The 17,732-nt window shown below is 38.1% G+C and overlaps 1 protein-coding gene across 2 annotated transcripts; it reads right to left on the reverse strand.

The window, feature by feature from the left end:
• Positions 1-9,808: 9,808 nt before the first annotated feature.
• Positions 9,809-17,057, reverse strand: ginm1 (glycoprotein integral membrane 1). 2 transcript variants are annotated; one of them, XM_084083145.1, is made up of 8 exons: positions 16,864-17,057; positions 15,422-15,493; positions 14,293-14,392; positions 13,960-14,114; positions 13,658-13,817; positions 12,932-13,155; positions 12,192-12,355; positions 9,809-11,406 (listed from the first exon to the last, which is right to left on the reverse strand). In XM_084083145.1, the coding sequence occupies exons 1-8, from the start codon at positions 16,954-16,956 to the stop codon at positions 11,301-11,303; spliced, it is 1,074 nt and encodes a 357-aa protein (XP_083939271.1). In that variant the 5' UTR covers positions 16,957-17,057; the 3' UTR covers positions 9,809-11,300. The 2 variants fall into 2 exon arrangements, with proteins under 2 accessions (XP_083939271.1, XP_083939270.1); XM_084083144.1 differs by having other exon boundaries at positions 12,932-13,158.
• Positions 17,058-17,732: the final 675 nt, after the last annotated feature.

The raw sequence follows: 17,732 nt of genomic DNA on the forward strand, positions 1-17,732 counted from the left end.
ATTTCTTCAAATTGACCGGATCAGTATGGCCTAACATTGGCGATTCACATCCATGTGTTTATAGTGGATGCGATTTCTCTATCACAACACTTTCCCATCAAAATCAAAGTACTCACAAACTTTGCCCTTTTTTCAAACCGAAAGTGTCGATCTGTAGCTACTAGAGCTAGATTCACTGACTGCACAGAGAAGTGAATGATGCCAGCAGTCACGCTGCAGGTGACCAGCACTGCACAAATCAGTGCTACAGGCCCCGCAAATCACCCTTAATTGGCATACATTTGCTTATTTTGCTCGTTAAATCAACATTTTATTCAGACATGACAGTAATATGGGTGCAAAATGGAAAAAAATAAGGGTATTTTTTTATATTTTTAGGTTAAAACAGGTTTTTTGTTAAAAAGGTTAAAGGGATAATTTCCCTTTCAAACATGTTTGGGTTCATTTTAACATCTACTCTGGTTTTTGTGAGCACCCAATACAGTTTTTAAGTTGCTTGATTCAGTATTTAGATATTTGATGTTCATTTTATCAGACATGCAAAACCGAAGTTCAAACTCCATTTTAACCATGATGGATCGAAAACACCCGTCCTTGGTTCTGGTGACTGATATTGTCCTTCAAATACGTATGGGGCCCTGCTTTTTCAATACATTTTAAAAACTATTTTAATCCATTTTATTTTTTTAAATTTACAAAACAATTATAAATCATAAATGAAAAAAAAAAAAAAATCTGCCTCTCGCACATTATCGCAATATCAGTCACCAGAACCAAGGATGTGTGTTTTAAATGAGTCTAACATGGTTAAAATGTTTGTAGTTACAGTGAGATTGTATAGGAAGAGGGCTATAGCAATGAGTACTATCAAAATACAGAAATATTTGTCAATTATTTTAACAAAAGAAAATCACATACCCAACCTTTAATATCTCAATAAAATATATATTTAATAGAAAAATATATTTTTGTAACCATAGTAGAGGCAGCCCCGTTTTGAAGGTTAACTGCGCACCCCCCTACTATGAAGATAGGTTGAAAATGGGTGATGTCATCCTTTAAAGTTTAAGCCCCATTTTATACTTATAAACATACAAGGTGCACAAATGCAACAGCTAATAGATTAGTTTGATTAACTGTTGCCCCCCATTATGCAAGCTGGGCTGCATCTATCAATTATTTTTACTCTACATCCAAGAGTGTGCTTGAAGCGACCTGATGCAGTGCTGCACTGTAAACAGCCCACTATCATTCATAGGTGCCTTCATGAAAACTACAAAGAACAAAAAAAGTAGAGTGCACAATGGAAGACATGCACTGATGAATTCACTTCAGCGGTTCTCAATTTTTTCAGGCAGAGACCCCCCAAAATAATCATATCTGAACTGGGACCCCCCCACCCTGATAAGCACTTCGAATTGTAGGAGTTGAAGCATTACATTTAGTTTGACTCGGTTCCACAGATAAAATTCTACAAGCTCACAAGGCGTTGTGAGATTTTTTTCATGTTTGCCTCCTCCTTAGATTATTTGACAATTTGGCCAATGTTTGACCAGTTTTTATAGTACTTTTTGATACTTTTGCAATAATGGTCTTATCACCTCAATGTCATCTGGGGACCCCCCAAAAATCATGTCAGCAACCTGTGTAAAAAGGCAGTAAGCTGCCTGGAAGAAAGACATTTTCTATACCCGACTTAGCCTTGGATCAAGACTAACATATGTATTTCATTGATTTTGACATTTGCATGTCAGATACAAAAGTAAAAGTCAGACTCGATATAATACATCTATGATAGTCTTGATCCGAGGCTTTACCCCGAACCATTAAACAAAATTCAACATGACGTGCAGATGCTGGTGGTAGATTGAGATTGATGATGAGACATACCGTACATTGTATTGCAATGTTGAATATTGAGGGACCTGAAAATTGAAATACTCTTCATACTTGACAAGTCACACAGAGTAACGTTTTAATCAATGACAGATTGACAATGCTTCAAATTGTACCATTCAAAAGCTACCAAAAGCAGTGGTGTAAAGTAACTAAATACATTTACTCAAGTACTGTACTTAAGTACAATTTTAAGTTATTTTTTTTACTTTACTGAAGTATTTCCAGTGTTCAGTACTTTTACTTCTACTCCACTACATCTCAGAGGCAAATATTGTTCTTCTACTCCATTACAACTAGTTACCAGACACTTTGTAGATTGTGATTATTATTACAAAACATACAGTAACCACCTCAGCCCTGTAATACATTTCGGCCATTTCAAAATAGCCCACAGGGCGACGCATTGTGGGCTTGTAGATCTGCTAGTTTCAAGACTTTTATACATTTTATTCATTTGAAAACTTGTGAAATGGGACATTCTGCGTATTGACTACTTTTACTTTTGATACTAAGTACATTTTGATACCGATACTTTTGCACTTTAAATCAAGTAAATTTAGAATTCCAGACTTTTACTTTAAACAGAATATTTCTACATTACATTCCAGCATTCATACTTTTACGTAAAACATTTGTATACTTTTTCCACCACTATCACACAGTAACTTTAATCAATGACACGTTTATGCTTCAGACTGTACCATTCAAAACATACAAAAAGCACACTTTGTTGTAAGGTGGCGTCTCGCAGGGTGAAATTGCCGTGAACTTGTAGATCAGCCATATGGTGAAAAAAACGCTTTATTTTTTGCAAATGGCGCGAGCGTTTGTCAAAAGGAACAGATCTACAAGCCATCAACTCGGTGAATCGCGTCGCGTCGTTGGCTTGTAGCTCTGTCTGTTGTTCATCAGCCAACATGCACAATATAAGCACCCTGACCAGAATGTAACAGAGGCAGAGCCTTCATTAGTATCACTGGTGGTAACACCTGTGAAGGAAGTAAGGAAGAGGCCCAATTTCTCTCCAATATGGCGGCTGTGCATAGAGCCTATTACAACCTACTACCCCCCGAAATCAACAGCAGATAAATACACAACTAAAGTCAAACTCACTCGGCCGCCTTCCTTGAGTTCCTTCCTACATCCAGAATGTTCTTCGGTCACCGTCGTTCCACCTGCAAACATCCAGCTTGTTATTAGCATAATCACGTCCACCTGACGTTCATTATGCTAACAAAACACAGTGGTGGGAAAAGTATTCACGTTTTTTTACTTAAGTAAAAGTATCGATACTGCGATGTAGAAATACTCTTGTTAGAAGTAAAAGTCTGTGGAATTTACTTGAGTAAAAGTACAAAAGTATTGGTATCGAGTACTCATTATGCAGAATGTCCCCATTTCACAAGTTTTCAAATGTTTAAAAAAAAAAAGATCTACAAGCTCATTGTGAGCTTGTAGATCTGCTATTTTCAAATGGCCGAAATGTACATAAGGCGTAAGTGGTTAATGTGTGTTTGTAATAATAATCCAAATCTACAAAGTAACTAGTAACTAAAGTTTTCAAGTAATAGTGGAGCAAAAGTAGCCTACAATATTTGTCTCTATGATGTAGTGGTGGAGTAGAAGTAAAGTAAAAGTACTTATTTTACACCACTACCAATACATCGTATTATCAGTTTTTGTGAAAAAGTGAAGTCTGACCTGAACGACGAAGATTATTGTAATGCCGAAGCGATTAAAATAGCCTTTTCTTTTCTCTTTTAGCCACACTGTCTTTTTCAATCACTCGTCTCCGCGTGCTCTCTCTCTGATGGTTGATGGAACATCACTGAAGACAAACCCGTGTTTGACCCGGAACTGAGGCCTCATAGCTCACCTGACACACTGGAAATGCTTATACGTTTGTAGTTTAAATCAGTGGTTCTCAACCAGTGGTCCGGGGACCACCAGTGGCCCTTGAGGGAGTTCCAGGGGGTCCCCAGATAAATGATGGATAGGAACCCAAATGGACCCTTATGGGTCTGTAACTCTGAGAGTGTTTGGTTCCATTTGTACACTCTCTGAGTTAAATTAACATTGATTTTATAATATAAATTGGGTTCCCAGAGATAGAAATGCCATTACATATACATAAACTATATATTTTTTTTTAATGGTGTCTGTATTGAAGTTGAATGAAGTTTAGGAGACAATGTACTACAATTACAGAGCAGAAATGTGAGTACTTTTTCCACCACTGACTTTATAACTTAAGTGTGCTCTACCTTATGGACAGTAGGTGGCAGTGCAGTGGTGTGGTTGGTTTCGCTTCGCGACTCTTGTCTCGACCGTAGCGATTCATACTCCCTCGTACGACGGTGTCGCGTATTGAAAATAAAGCCGAACTACAAGTTCACAACGCGACGAAGATGCGACGCATTGTGAGCTTGTAGATCTGCTATTTTCGGCGACGGAGCAAAACAAAAATGTGGCTTTACGACATCTTCCCATAGCAAGAAGCCACTTGTCCACCTGCCATTGTCTCCCCTATTTTCTCAGGTTAGTGGTAAAGTACACAAAGCAGATGGATGTTTACCCATTTATTTTGGTTTAAATTAGTCTGTTTCATATAGTTTTAGTATTATGTTACAATGTAGACAAGTAAAAGTCCGGAATTACATATTGACTTGAGTAAAAGTAAAAAAGTATTGTCATCAAAATACAAATCTTTTGAAAATAACAGATCTACAAGCGCACAATGTGTTGCATCAGACAATTGTGAGCTTGTAGATCTTTCTACCACTGATAGAGACATGGTATATAGCAGTGAGTTTCTGGCTCATGCACATCATATTACTATTATTTTATTAAGAAGCAAATCAGTTGCATTGATTGTCATATAAATGTGAGTCCATTTTGCACGTGTGCAAAACAGCTATGGTTTAGATGTATAATGACAAATAGATTGATTTGAGCAGAGTAAGGTAGGGAGTGAATAGACTTTTTCCTAAAAATATGTTTTGAATAATTTCATAGAACAGACATCTGATCTGACAAGCAAAATCAAACAAAAGATTGACTGTTTGCCTCTGGAAAATGTTTAATAAATATTGCACAATTAGCTAGTTCACACATGTATGTCTTAATCCTTCTGATGCTGACTAGAAATTATGATTTTAGTCACAGGTTTAAATGTCCATTCTCTCTCTTGACAGTTCCACTCTGCTCCAGGCTGTCAGTCAGAACAGTGAAGATGTCCACTCTATTTCCATCTCTGTTTCCACGCATGACAGAGTCACTGTGGTTCGATACGGACCAGCTCTGCTTCAATGACACAGAGCTTCACCAGCAGGAACAAGAGTACCTAACCTGGGTAGGTTACTTGCAGTGGTGTAAAGTAACTAAGTACTGTTTTGAAGTATTTTTTACTTTATTGGAGTATTTCCACTTTTCAGTACTTTTACTTCTACTCCACTACATCTCAGAGGCAAATATAGTACTTTTACTCCACTACAATTATTTGAAAACTTTAGTTACTAGTTACTTTGTAGATTTTGATTATTACAAAACATGCATTAACCACTTCAGCCCTATGCATATTTAGGCTATTTGTCAAATGTCAAGTCAATTTTGAATACCAGACTTTTACTTTTACAGTATTTCTACATTGCGGTATTGGTACTTTTACTTAAGTACAAAATGTGAGTACTTCTTCCACCACTGTAGGTTACTCATGTTTATCCACCAACACGTGTCTTTGCATACAGCTAGAGCAGTGATTCCCAACCTTTATTTGTTGGAGCCACCCCTTCTTACATCTGACAAAAGCAGAGACCCCCCACACGTACGCGCATGCACACACATGCACAGTGCACACACACGCACAGACACACTTACATACCTCTTGCACAACAAATAATACAACCTACAACCGTGTTTCATAGTGTAATCTGTTGTAAGTAAGTATTAAGAAGCCTGGGATTGGGATTCCCATGGGTTCCCATGGGCATGAGGTGGCCCATAGTAATCTATTGTATATTGACAATAAAGTTGACACTGAACGTGACCTTGAAAGTGTTCTTGTAGTATAACACAGTAGTTCTGTGTTATACTGGCACAATGTGTTGTAACACAAGTTTGTAGAGCTGCAATTTTTGCTTTTATTTATCCTATAAAATGTTTGAAAAGATGACATTTGACATTTAAGTGACATGCCCAAAATAGGGATGCAACTACCTCCAAACAGACAAGGCCTCATGCCCCCACCCGCAAGGGGTGCCCGATGTGCCCCATGTTGGGAAAAACTGAGCTAGAGGGTCACATGCTGAAATTGGCACATACTCACAAAACCTGCTCATTGACATGTTCCTTGTTCATTTTCCCATCTTGTTTTGACTGTCTTAGTTACAGAGCATTGCTGAGAAGGACATCGACCTGTTGCCTATAGGACCCATCGTTGAGGTATTTACTGCTTTTGTAAGATAATAAGTGTGTCTGAGTGTGTTTGAACATTTTCTTCACCAATTTTCTTAGACTGATATTCATCATAGTGCTAATGTCATAGGACTGACGTTGCAGTACTGATGTCATATAGTAGAAATATTAGGTAACTCATTAAAATGTAGTTGAATCATATCGCAATGTGTATATTTTCCCTTCTTGCTGGTGTTAATGCTGCACTGTGAAGTGCAGTGTTTTACTGTAAACATGATGGATGTGAACAACGCAGATGCTGGTTGTTCCCGTTTTAAGTGTATTCATTTACAGTAGCGTATCGGTGGGTCATAATGAATAGAGTTAATACGTGTGTGTACTGTACATCCACATCCACCAACTCTGTACGTTGTCTGCATTTATTGTGCCCAGCGGACAGATGAAGGTGAAGGAAAGGAGAAAGACACGGATACGGACGACAGCGAGGAAAACTCCGGAGTTGAAGAGGTGAGCAGTGAGCTTTCAGACCGCAGCAGAAATCGGGGACTGAGTCTGTGGTCTTGACTGAGAAGGGAGAGGTCATTACACAGCTTGGGGTCCAGGAGGGAGAAAAGTCTCTTAAGTTAAAAACCTAGGCAGGAACAGGAACAGACAAGACTGACATCCTTCAGTGTAGTGTGTGCTACAGGCACAGTGTGTGAATAATAACAGACCAGAAAGACAGAATATATAACTGGTTGTTTATAGACACATAGGAAGGTATGGGATGCTCATTGCTCACTGACTCACTCAAACCCCTATAACTGATCCAGAATGCTGTGGCAGGCCTGATCTTCAACCTGCCTACATATTCACGTCTTCCCCCTTCTGCCAAGTTCTGCGTTCCCTTCACTTGTTTCCACTTGTTGCCCGTACCCATTTCAAAACACTGGTGATGACCTACTTACCTTCAGGACATGATCCACCCCTACACCCCTTTCTGCAAACTTAGATCAGCTATAACACAGGACATCTGACACTTCTGACACCCTCCCTTCCCTAGAAACTGACCTCCTTTCTCCGGTCCAGTGCCATGTCTGAGTGTGTGTGTCCACATGGCCCAAATTCTAGATCTCGTTAGCTTGAACACCACTGGAATTGCACGTTCTCATAGAATTAGAAAAGAGCTTATAACTGTGGCTTATAACTCTGTGGTTTTCTCCTTTTGTAACATGGCTGTCATATACCTACCATAGAAAATTAATTATGTGTGAATATAGATTTACTTTTCCTCATTTTTCATTTCCTCCTACATTTCCTCTTCGTGCTGGATAGCACATAAGGTCTTCACCAACTAACTAGCCAATGATTATGAATATGAATGAGTTTAATGTGTGGTCAGTGACACACACAAAGTGGCCCAAATTCAATGAATGACCTCTGATATTATGCTAAGTCATGCTTGTTGGTAACATTATCAGCTTTCTGGGTTGTAAGCATTTATTTTTTACCAATGCTGATTTTCATGACAGTATTATATTATTTAGTTGTGTGAAATTGATCTTGCCATATTGTGCCATAATCAATTTATTGAATGCCATACCCATTCATATTTTTTTCAAGAATGACGAGATTGAGGAATACAGCATGGAGGGGGACAGCGACTAAGACTCGAAGCGGTGAGTTTTCAAACCGGAAATTCGGGATTGAGTCTGCGGTCCTGACTGAATCAAGAATCAAGCAGCATTGGTTAGGGCTGTTGTAGAAGGGAGGGACTCATTTCAGTGTGCTGTAAGGGTTGTGCTGGATGTCCTAAAGGTAAAGGGGTGCACAATCTCTTTGGTTGTGTAGTAAAATATAAATTTCCAGTATCATTTATGAGGAAGAGTAGACTAAACAGTTACATTTCTTTTAGACATGGGCAAATTCTTGTAGTATGTTTTTAAAATACACAGGAATTTGCTAATTCTCTTAGTCTTCTACACATTTTATGCTGTCTATAAGCTGCTGCTTCATCAACAGCCATTATGAGGATTCAGTATTTGAAAGTATACAATAGCGTTCAGAACTATTGGCTGTCTGATGGCAAGCATTACTTCTGCAGTCTATTTATTGTGAATGGAAATTCAATATGATAAAGACAAGATTAAATTAAATTAAAAACCTATCCTAATCACACCTAGATGGTATCATTCATGGGATTCATTGCTGAAAACATCTGGGCAATATATTGATATTGTGATATGAGACTAGATATCGTCTGGGATTTTGGATGTTGTAATAATTTGTCATTACAGTAAAGTGATGTAATTTTCTGAACTTCCCTGAGCTATTCTGTTATTTGCATTTACCAACTTAATTATATAGGCATTACTGATGATTATTTATCACATATTTCATTGTGTAAATCTTCTATGAATAAACGAATAGTCATCTCCAAAATATTGATAGAGGTATTATTTGTTGATATTTTATCCATATCGGCCAGCTTTAGGTGAAAAACACTGACCTGATACTGTATTTGGAGAGCAGCACCAGAACTCAAGCCAAATGTGACTACTGATTTGATCAAGCCCAAGACAATAAAAGAACAAATATCTTGCTGTATTTCAATGTTATGATGTCAGTGTTAAAGTATAGCCTTCAATCATTTGCTGACTGCAAACATCAAATTGGATTTTCTTTCATGGCCATAAGAAAAACAAATAATGGTCAGGATTTGATAACCAAATATAAGTAAAACCAATGTCCCCAAGTCTTGCTTCAGCATGGCAGACAAGAAAATTGAAATTGATGAGTTGAGTTGAGTTTGACACCATGAAAATAAACAAAGAGAATAAATAATCTGTATTTTTTTTACCTATTTTATTCTGTTCTCTTATATAACATTGTTTTTTATTCATGGTGAGCCTTTTATTACGTGTATTCTTGACTTTGTCCTTTTTAATACACTTGTAATTTTGCCTTGAAAAGTGCTAAATAAAGTTATGTTCATCGAAAGTTGGTCTAAGTCATCATGCATTCTCACTTTACAACTGCTGTGAAAAATTGCATTCAACACTAGACTAAACATGCACCTTTCACTAGTGCATTCAGGCATGCATTATGCAGCATCATAGAAGCCCTTGCATACAGTGACATCATCATGCTTTTGCCATGTCTCATTTTGAGAATTATATGGCTGCTTTTTTTGTCATGCCTCTCCTGCTTTGTGGCAAAGTAGAATCTTTAACACAGCCTAGCAAGGTTTCTGAGACAAGTTGATATGAAGCTGAAAACGTTTTTGAAAATCATTCCCTTTTTTTGAAAACTGTTGAAAATCATTCCCTTTTTCCTTCTCTACTTGCATTGCAAACATAGGGACTATTGTTTGAGCACTGTGGCCCTGGGTACGTAAATGTGTTGCTTGCATCATTAGTGATCAAGGATTTAAGCTTATTCTACTATTGCACACAAAAGAGACATTTTAGTTTTTAAGGGAAATTACCTGTCAAAATAACATTGCGCACACGCAGAATTCATAACCACACAAAAGATTTAAGTTAGCACATTCATAAACAAGCATATCAAAGAAGCAGCAGGAGCTAATTCAAAGGTGCAATGTTGCAAAACATATGAAATAGACGGATTTACATTGTGTGCCATGTTTATCTTTCACATTCCATATTCTATCTACAAATTTAGCAGAGACAACATAAAGCCGAATAAAAGTGTTGAAGGTTTCTCATTTACAAGAAATAACAGAGCTCTCGGTTGAGACTGGGCATCATACGGTCCAGATTATCCTGGTTAACGCTATCTAATTCACTTGCCACTCAAGTAAATTCAAATCAATTTCCAGTTAAGTCATTCACACCTCTCAATCAAAATATAAGCCCAAAGCCCATGCAGCTTAGAATTCAGCATTTAGACAAATGCAACATCATATTCACATTCAATTTACGACAAGTGCGTTTAGGACATCATGTACATAGTTCTAAATAACAATTTGTAGTGCAGGGTCTCTACAATACAGCATATCAAAGTCATATCAATAGTTTGACTTATTGAGTGCATACAGAGTTGTAACATCATTGCTTATATTCTCCAGTCAAATTAACAGGAGAGATGACAACAAAACAAACACTAAAGATCTGAAAGTAATCAAAATCATAGTCACTGAACTAGTCACACTTATACAAAGTAGAATAGATACAGAGGCACTGTGAGGTACGACAATCAGCATATGAACCAGAACAGCGTGCATTAGGTCCCCTATTACGTTCTTCCAGTGGTAAGATTTTAAAGGCATAATTTCAAATAATGGTGCCATGTTGGGGAAATAATAACTACGGTGTGTGACTGGAAAATAAGTGCTACATATAAAGATCTGTTTTGAATGAATGTGGTAATCTAATGGCCTAGATCCAGCTCAATAACTTTCATCCTTATTTTCATTCATATTTACTCATTAGAACTTGCCTTTATATTCATCTTAAGGGTAGTCTTTCTCACCACAGACTTTGCCTGACCTACCACAACAGTAACACGTTTGATAAAAGCACAGCTTTACTCACATCTAAATGAGAACCAGGCCAAATGTACAGTATTGCTAGCTTGCCTAACAATCCAGATCACAAATTGTTCAGGAAACCAGTCCTTTACTGAATGTATTGTCACAAGATATTTTAATACTTAGCCTAGATTGTTCCTGACTATTTACAGCAGGCATGAGGGTACATGTAAACACTCTAATAACGTCTGGCCCACAAACTGGCAATTCCAATTAGTGATAACGAACGTGAAACAAATGTTATTTCCATTAATTTCAAAATAAGATATAGATAACAAATAACAAACAAATCCGACCCAAAATAAAAATGGATGATTCAAAGTGGCTGAAAACCCTGGAAAGAGGAACCATGAGACAGCCACAGCAGCCAGTTGAGTATTAATGAGCAAATATGAATGAAAAGTAAGTGGCCCTGGGATCTGGACTGAGAAAAAACATTCACTTAATCCATCTTCATTCAAGGTCTCTTCTCTTCTTCTTCTGCCTCTATCTCTATGTTCTCTAGTAGAGTGTGCTTCTCATCCTCTGGTAGCAAGGTAACAGGGTTTAAATGGAAAATTCGCCTGAGAGAAAAAGAAAAGTGACAATACTTTTTGTCATATTCAGATGACACGGAAAGGGAAGGAGCAAAAATCTGACAATGAATGAATGTGGACATGAAGCTACAGCTGCAGAGCAAATGTAATATGGAGGGATAATACGTTTGTGGGCACCTTAAAAATACTTGTATTACATAAAAATCTAAGTAATTTCGATGCAGCGTGTTGTGAACTTGTAGATCGGCTATTTCCACTATAATTACTTTTTGAAAGTATCCTACTATAATTCTAGTAACCTCCGTCTGTAGTGGGAGTAGGTGAAGCTACCCGGTTCTCCTCAGTGGCTGGACCAATTGCTCTGATTTTGCACACAGCCATTGACCATTACCATCTGAACTTAACTGTGAAGCCCGTTTTTCAATTTCATCAAATCTCAGCTTCTTATTAGCGTTTTAGTGTAAAAGAATGTCGCCATGGTTACGGGGCTGCCCAGCTGTGGGATGGCCCCGCGAGCTATGGGACGAACTGCCTCCCGGGTTGCCAGATCAAGTGCGCATAACCCCACCACGGATGCGGCGACCGGGTATGGTCTAGTAGTTATAAAAAATACAAATACTTTCTTTCTATATTTAGGTCGATATTTGTCATATCTGCACCTGTGCAACTTCAAAGCCTAAAAGCCAAACAGAAATGCAATTCTTATTCATATGTTCAACGAAAAAAGCCCACAATTAAATAGTTAATCGCAATTATTTGTGTGACAATTAATCGTCAAGTAAAATTTCTATTCAACACATTTATTTACTTACTTGTGTTCACATGTTGGGAAAAACATGTCCAGGATCTTAACGATGACAGCTGAGCCAACAACACCGATCACCACCACCCACATCACCAGGAAGAACAGAGGCAGGGACTCGGAGCAGAAGCGCCTCAGACGCTCTCGCACCTCTTCCACCCACCGACACACAGCCTGAGAAGAAGAGGAGACTACTTGGTTTTGCAAATATATTAAAACAAATATGGTTTGAACTTTCTAAGGGGCGGGCAATCCACTCGCTTTTTAGTTTTTCTTTGTCCCTAAAAGAAACCAGGTCCACTGCCAATGTTTGCCACTTCCAAAACAGGCCAGGTGATCAGTCGTGTAGCCAGGTGAGCACAGAGATCTCTGCCTAATGAAACCTCTGGTGACATCTAAATGAATGGGTTAAAACTGTGCATAAAAAATAAAAAAACAGCATCACAAACAATGTAAAGACCTTAGGGCGATCCCTCATATTGGGACGGTGCTCATAATTGGTATTCAAAGCAGTAGGCTTAGGTTTGTTAGCGCTGGTTTTCTCTGCTGTTCAAGACTATACATTAAATTTAGATTTCCCCAGACGTATCAGTAGGCGGATATCTCTGGTCATCTAGCTACACACGACTGCTTGCAACCTGGCATCACTATTTTGGGCAAGTCATTACAAGTGTAATGTTTCAACCAACTTTTTTTTTTGTATAGCGGAGCTTAAAGCTCACAACACGATTTCTGATATATAATGCTTACAGAGTAACTGTATGGAGATTCAGTCTCCGTCTGAATCTGGTCTGTCTGGCCTGGTTCCTCATCGTCACCGTTGTCATCACCGCCGTCTCTGGCGTCGTACAGCAGGTCTGGGTCCATGCGCAGGGGGGTCTCTGGGAGTTTGCCTGGGGCAGCGATCTCTTCCTGGGTAGTTTCAGCGTGTTTCAGTGGGTACTGGCTGGTGGTCTGAGAGAAGACTTGGTCCTCTGCTGATGCAACAAGGTTAGAAGAAATCAGTGCATTTGTTGAGTGTGGTATCATTTGTTATAAGTGTTCTGATTGGCTGTAGGGTGTGCATTATTTTCACATAGCTGCACACCATTGACATAACAGTCTCGTCATCACCAGTCTAAATTCATATGAATATATATTTTTTTTCTTTACTGTATTCGTGGTTATTTTAGCTAAGATTATCTAAACGCTGTCCGTTAAAACTACGTTGATTTAAACATTTTGAACCTTTTGGGTACTCATTTCTAGTTTGTTAATATTGGCTTCTACTTCCCCCATTTGGTGGAGTAGCAAGGTTCTATTTTTTTCCAAGGCTGGTGAAGACCAGTTGCTATTTAATTAAAAAGAATAAACATTTCTTATATTTTAATTATTAGGATAGGATATTCAAGCAACATCAACAAAGCAGAGGCTACTGAGAACAAGTACTATAGTAGGTAATAAAAAAAGTTTAATAACAATAAGGTTGAGTCGTACCCTTTTTAGGATTGGTTGGATCTGTGATGACCACATCATTCTCCCTGGGAATTCTGAAGATTTCACTGTGTCCAATGGGATAGATGTTGGTATACTGAGCTAGCTTCTGGAAACTCGGGCTCATGAGTATCTTCACCTCACACATATCAGGTTGGTGGACCTACATAAATGAAGTGAAATTCTTTTAATATCCAGACCATTAAAATGCCCAATCTCTGTTCCGTAAGACCATATTCACATCGACACCCTGAGTATGAAGTAAGAGTCAAATAGCCGACCCATGTATGTTGGGCCATGTTTACCTTTTTGCCTTCCATCTCTATGACCTCGCTGAACACCTGCAGAGCCACCACTTCCTCTGAGTCACTGTAAAGACGATTCTGGTTAACCATCACCCGGGTGACGGTCGAGACCAGGTCCCCCGTTTCAAACTCACTGGTTCCATTGATGGTCTCCACTGAGGAAAACAAGGGTGAATATACAGAGGCTTAGAAAAATGTGAGACACATGACAAAGACATATCACCGCTATCAAACTCAGATGATAGGGACCACTTTAGTACCACACAAACATTAAAGTTTATCTCTTGTGAAATGTGTTACGGTACAGTATCCTATGACAATGAGAAAACTCACGGAGCAGTGCTTGGCAGTTTAGCCTTGTCACCCCTGACAGCTCCACGGGAATGTCATTGATGAGCACTTGTTCTTCATCCACAGATATATTTAGATTGATCTGAAATGTCAAATAAATAATCAAGAGTTATACATAAGGTTAGATTGATTCTTACAATTTCAGTGATGTTATGATAAACAAATGATATCAGCCTCATTTAGGGCAACATGCATATTTTCCCCAGTTGTTAAACAATGAGGTATGGCTGTCAAAATTAGCATGTTTGTGGCCATTGGTAAGTTAGCAAAAAAAGAAACAAAGAAAATTAGACATATGTATGTGTTCAAGTGTACTTGACCAAAAATGGAAGAAAAAAAACAAAAGAAAATACATTTAAGAAGACTTTTTTATTCAAAGTTTAAAGTAGATGAGTCTAGAGAATGACTGCAGCAAAATGCAGCAAAAGCGTGTTGTAGATTGTAGGTATTAAGTAAAAATCATCAACTGTCAGCTGCGAGTGGTATGTGTGATTTTCTTGTTCAGGGCCACTAAAAACCCTGGGGCTGACTGGGATCAGAGTCAGAAATGTATTGGCACGTTAAAATAAAAAGAACCAAGGTTTCAGCAGCTAAACTGCCTTTTTATTTGGTTAATATTCCAGCACATTAATAATAAAAGAGTACATTGTATCTATGCCTTCATTTATTTTTGCTTGAAGTAAACCGGTTTTCTCCATTTGGATTTCATATAAGAAATTAAAACATCTCCGATATTTAAATACAATAAATAGAATATCCATCTATATTTATTGTAGAGAGAGATTGATTTCCTAATTGCTGTAAACTGGTTAATATTTTCAAATTATTGAAAGTGGAGTAAAAGTGTAATATTTGCCTCTGAGGTGTAGTGTGTATTTTGTGTATGTAATCTCGTCAGCATTGCAAATGAGGGTAAACCTCAATGCTCTTTTCGAGAATAAATAAAGGTTTCAATCAAGTAAAAATACCTCAATATTGTACTTAAGTACAGTACTTGAGTAAATGTACTTCACACCAGTGGATTCTGACGGGGATACACATTTTCCCACAACATCCCCTGCCCTCTGCATGAGATGCTACACTAGGATAGTTGGCTTCGAATGTATTTTACCTGCAAGTTGTTGGATTGTTGTATCTCAGCGTCGCCCACTGTTCCTGCTGTCACATTAATGAGAATGTTCTCCTGGGGGAATTCATAGGAAATAGGAATCAAATTGAGACACAGACAAGACAGTGCCGTTATTATTAGGGCTGTCACGATTATGACATTTTTTACCTGACGATTAATTGTCACTCAAATAATTGCGATTAACGATTTAATTGTGTTTCTGTCATTGAACACTGGAATATATGAATACAAACGACAGGATTTGATATAAAGTTGCAAATCAAATCCTCGCACAGGGGGGCAGATATGACAAATAACCTAAATATACAAAGAAATTACTGACATTTAATAAATTAATATTTTATAAAAAAAACATTAACAGTGGAAATAGCTATTCTTTTTTTTAAATGTCTGCAAATATATGAACATTTTTTAACATTATGATGATTATGCAAAATAATTGCGATTAAACGATTATGTAATAATTATGTCAGTAATAATTATTACTGATATTTAATGAATGAATACTTTAAAAACGAAACATTAATAGTGGAAATAGCCGAATTACAAGCCCACAACGAGAATTGTAGATCTGCTATTTCCACAATTTTTTGAAAATGTCTGCAAATACATAGCTGTAGAATTACAACTCTCGTGGTCGTGGACGTATTTATGATTCTGACGTTTTCAATCTACGAGAGTTGTAGGGTTCACCCCCCATGGACACAGGGACTTTCAGCACTATACCCCGTGGACACTCCAAACATGTACAAATTGAAAATAAAGGTGCTTACCCCCACGCCCCAAATGTTAACTCTCGCTACGGGGTAGTAGTTTAATGTAATAATCCATATCTTTCAATAAAGAAGTGTTTTAATGCCGTCTGTGGCCGAACACCATTTTTTCACCCTCGTTTACTTCTTCTTCACATTGAGTGTAATTCCGGGTTTCACCAGATGGGCGCGTCATTACCGCCCATTGGGAACTTCCGACAGAATCGGCCACAGACGACATTAAAACACTTCTTTATTGAAATATATGGATTATTACATTAAACTACTAACCCGTAGCGAGAGTTAACATTTGGGGCTTGGGGTAAGCACCTTTATTTTCAATTTGTACATGTTTGGAGTATCTACGGGGTATAGTGCTGAAAGTCCCTGTGTCCATGGGGTGTGAACCCTACAACTCTCGTAGATTGAAAACGTCAGAATCATAAATACGTCTAGAGTTGTATTCTACAGCTAGCAAATACATTACAAATACATTTTTCAACATTATGACGATTATGCAAAAATAATTGCGATTATCTCAAATAATTGCGATTAGGCAATTATGTAATAATAGAGACAGGCCTAATAATAAGCATTAAATATGACTGGCTTGATTCTGCTAGCTAAACGTCATGCTAGCGCATCAGCGCTGCGAACATGTAAGTCTCTTACCGTGTTGACTTGCTTGGCCGATGATTCAGCGTCAATGAGCGACGCACAGAGCAGCAGAAAGACGGTATACATGGTTGAATGTATTGTGTTCATGTTGTGTTATTGTGGTTTCTATGGCTTAATCGTGGACAGTTAAACTGCTGCTAATTCAACAACAACAAAAACACAAAGCTGCACTCACATCTGTCCCCCAGCGTTGCCAGGTTGTGCGAGAGAAACAAGCAACCGGGTATATGAAAACAAGCCCAAAGGAAGCGAGCCCTTCACCCTTTAAACATAATATTTTTGGCTATTTGAAAATAGCCGATCTACAAGCTCACACCGCGTCGCATGAGCTTGTAGATCGGTGCAACGTGGTGTGAGCTTGTAGATCGGCTATTAAAAAAAATCTTGACACAATTAGAAAAATGTGTTATATTTTTGAAACATTTTAACAACACAAATCTTTGTAGGTAGGGGTGTTGTCCGGTGTTGTCCCACTACCTGACCCTGACAACATAAAACATTTTCAGATGGGGATCCTCAGACAACATACCTATTAATTTGGGGATCCTTGATTTGACTTGAAAAACACTAGAAACAAGCCCAAATAACTAAGCAACTACACTTTAGAAACAAGCCCAAAAAAACGCAACCCACAAGCAACTTTACAGAAAAACATGGCCAAAGTCGCTTATAATAAGCGGACATGGCAACGCTGCTGTCAGAGATTAGAGATGATGACGTAACAGCGCATGCGTATTGCGTTGCGTGAGGACGCGTGCATGCGTCATCTCCTGTCTGTCTGTTGTTGTCATGTTGCCATGTCCGCTTATCATAAGCGACTTTGGGCTTGTTTTATGTAAAGTGGCGTGTGGGTTGCGTTTTTG

The sequence above is a fragment of the Gymnoscopelus microlampas genome, assembly GCF_963454915.1.
Source record: "Gymnoscopelus microlampas genome assembly, chromosome: 16".
NCBI lineage: Eukaryota > Metazoa > Chordata > Actinopteri > Myctophiformes > Myctophidae > Gymnoscopelus > Gymnoscopelus microlampas.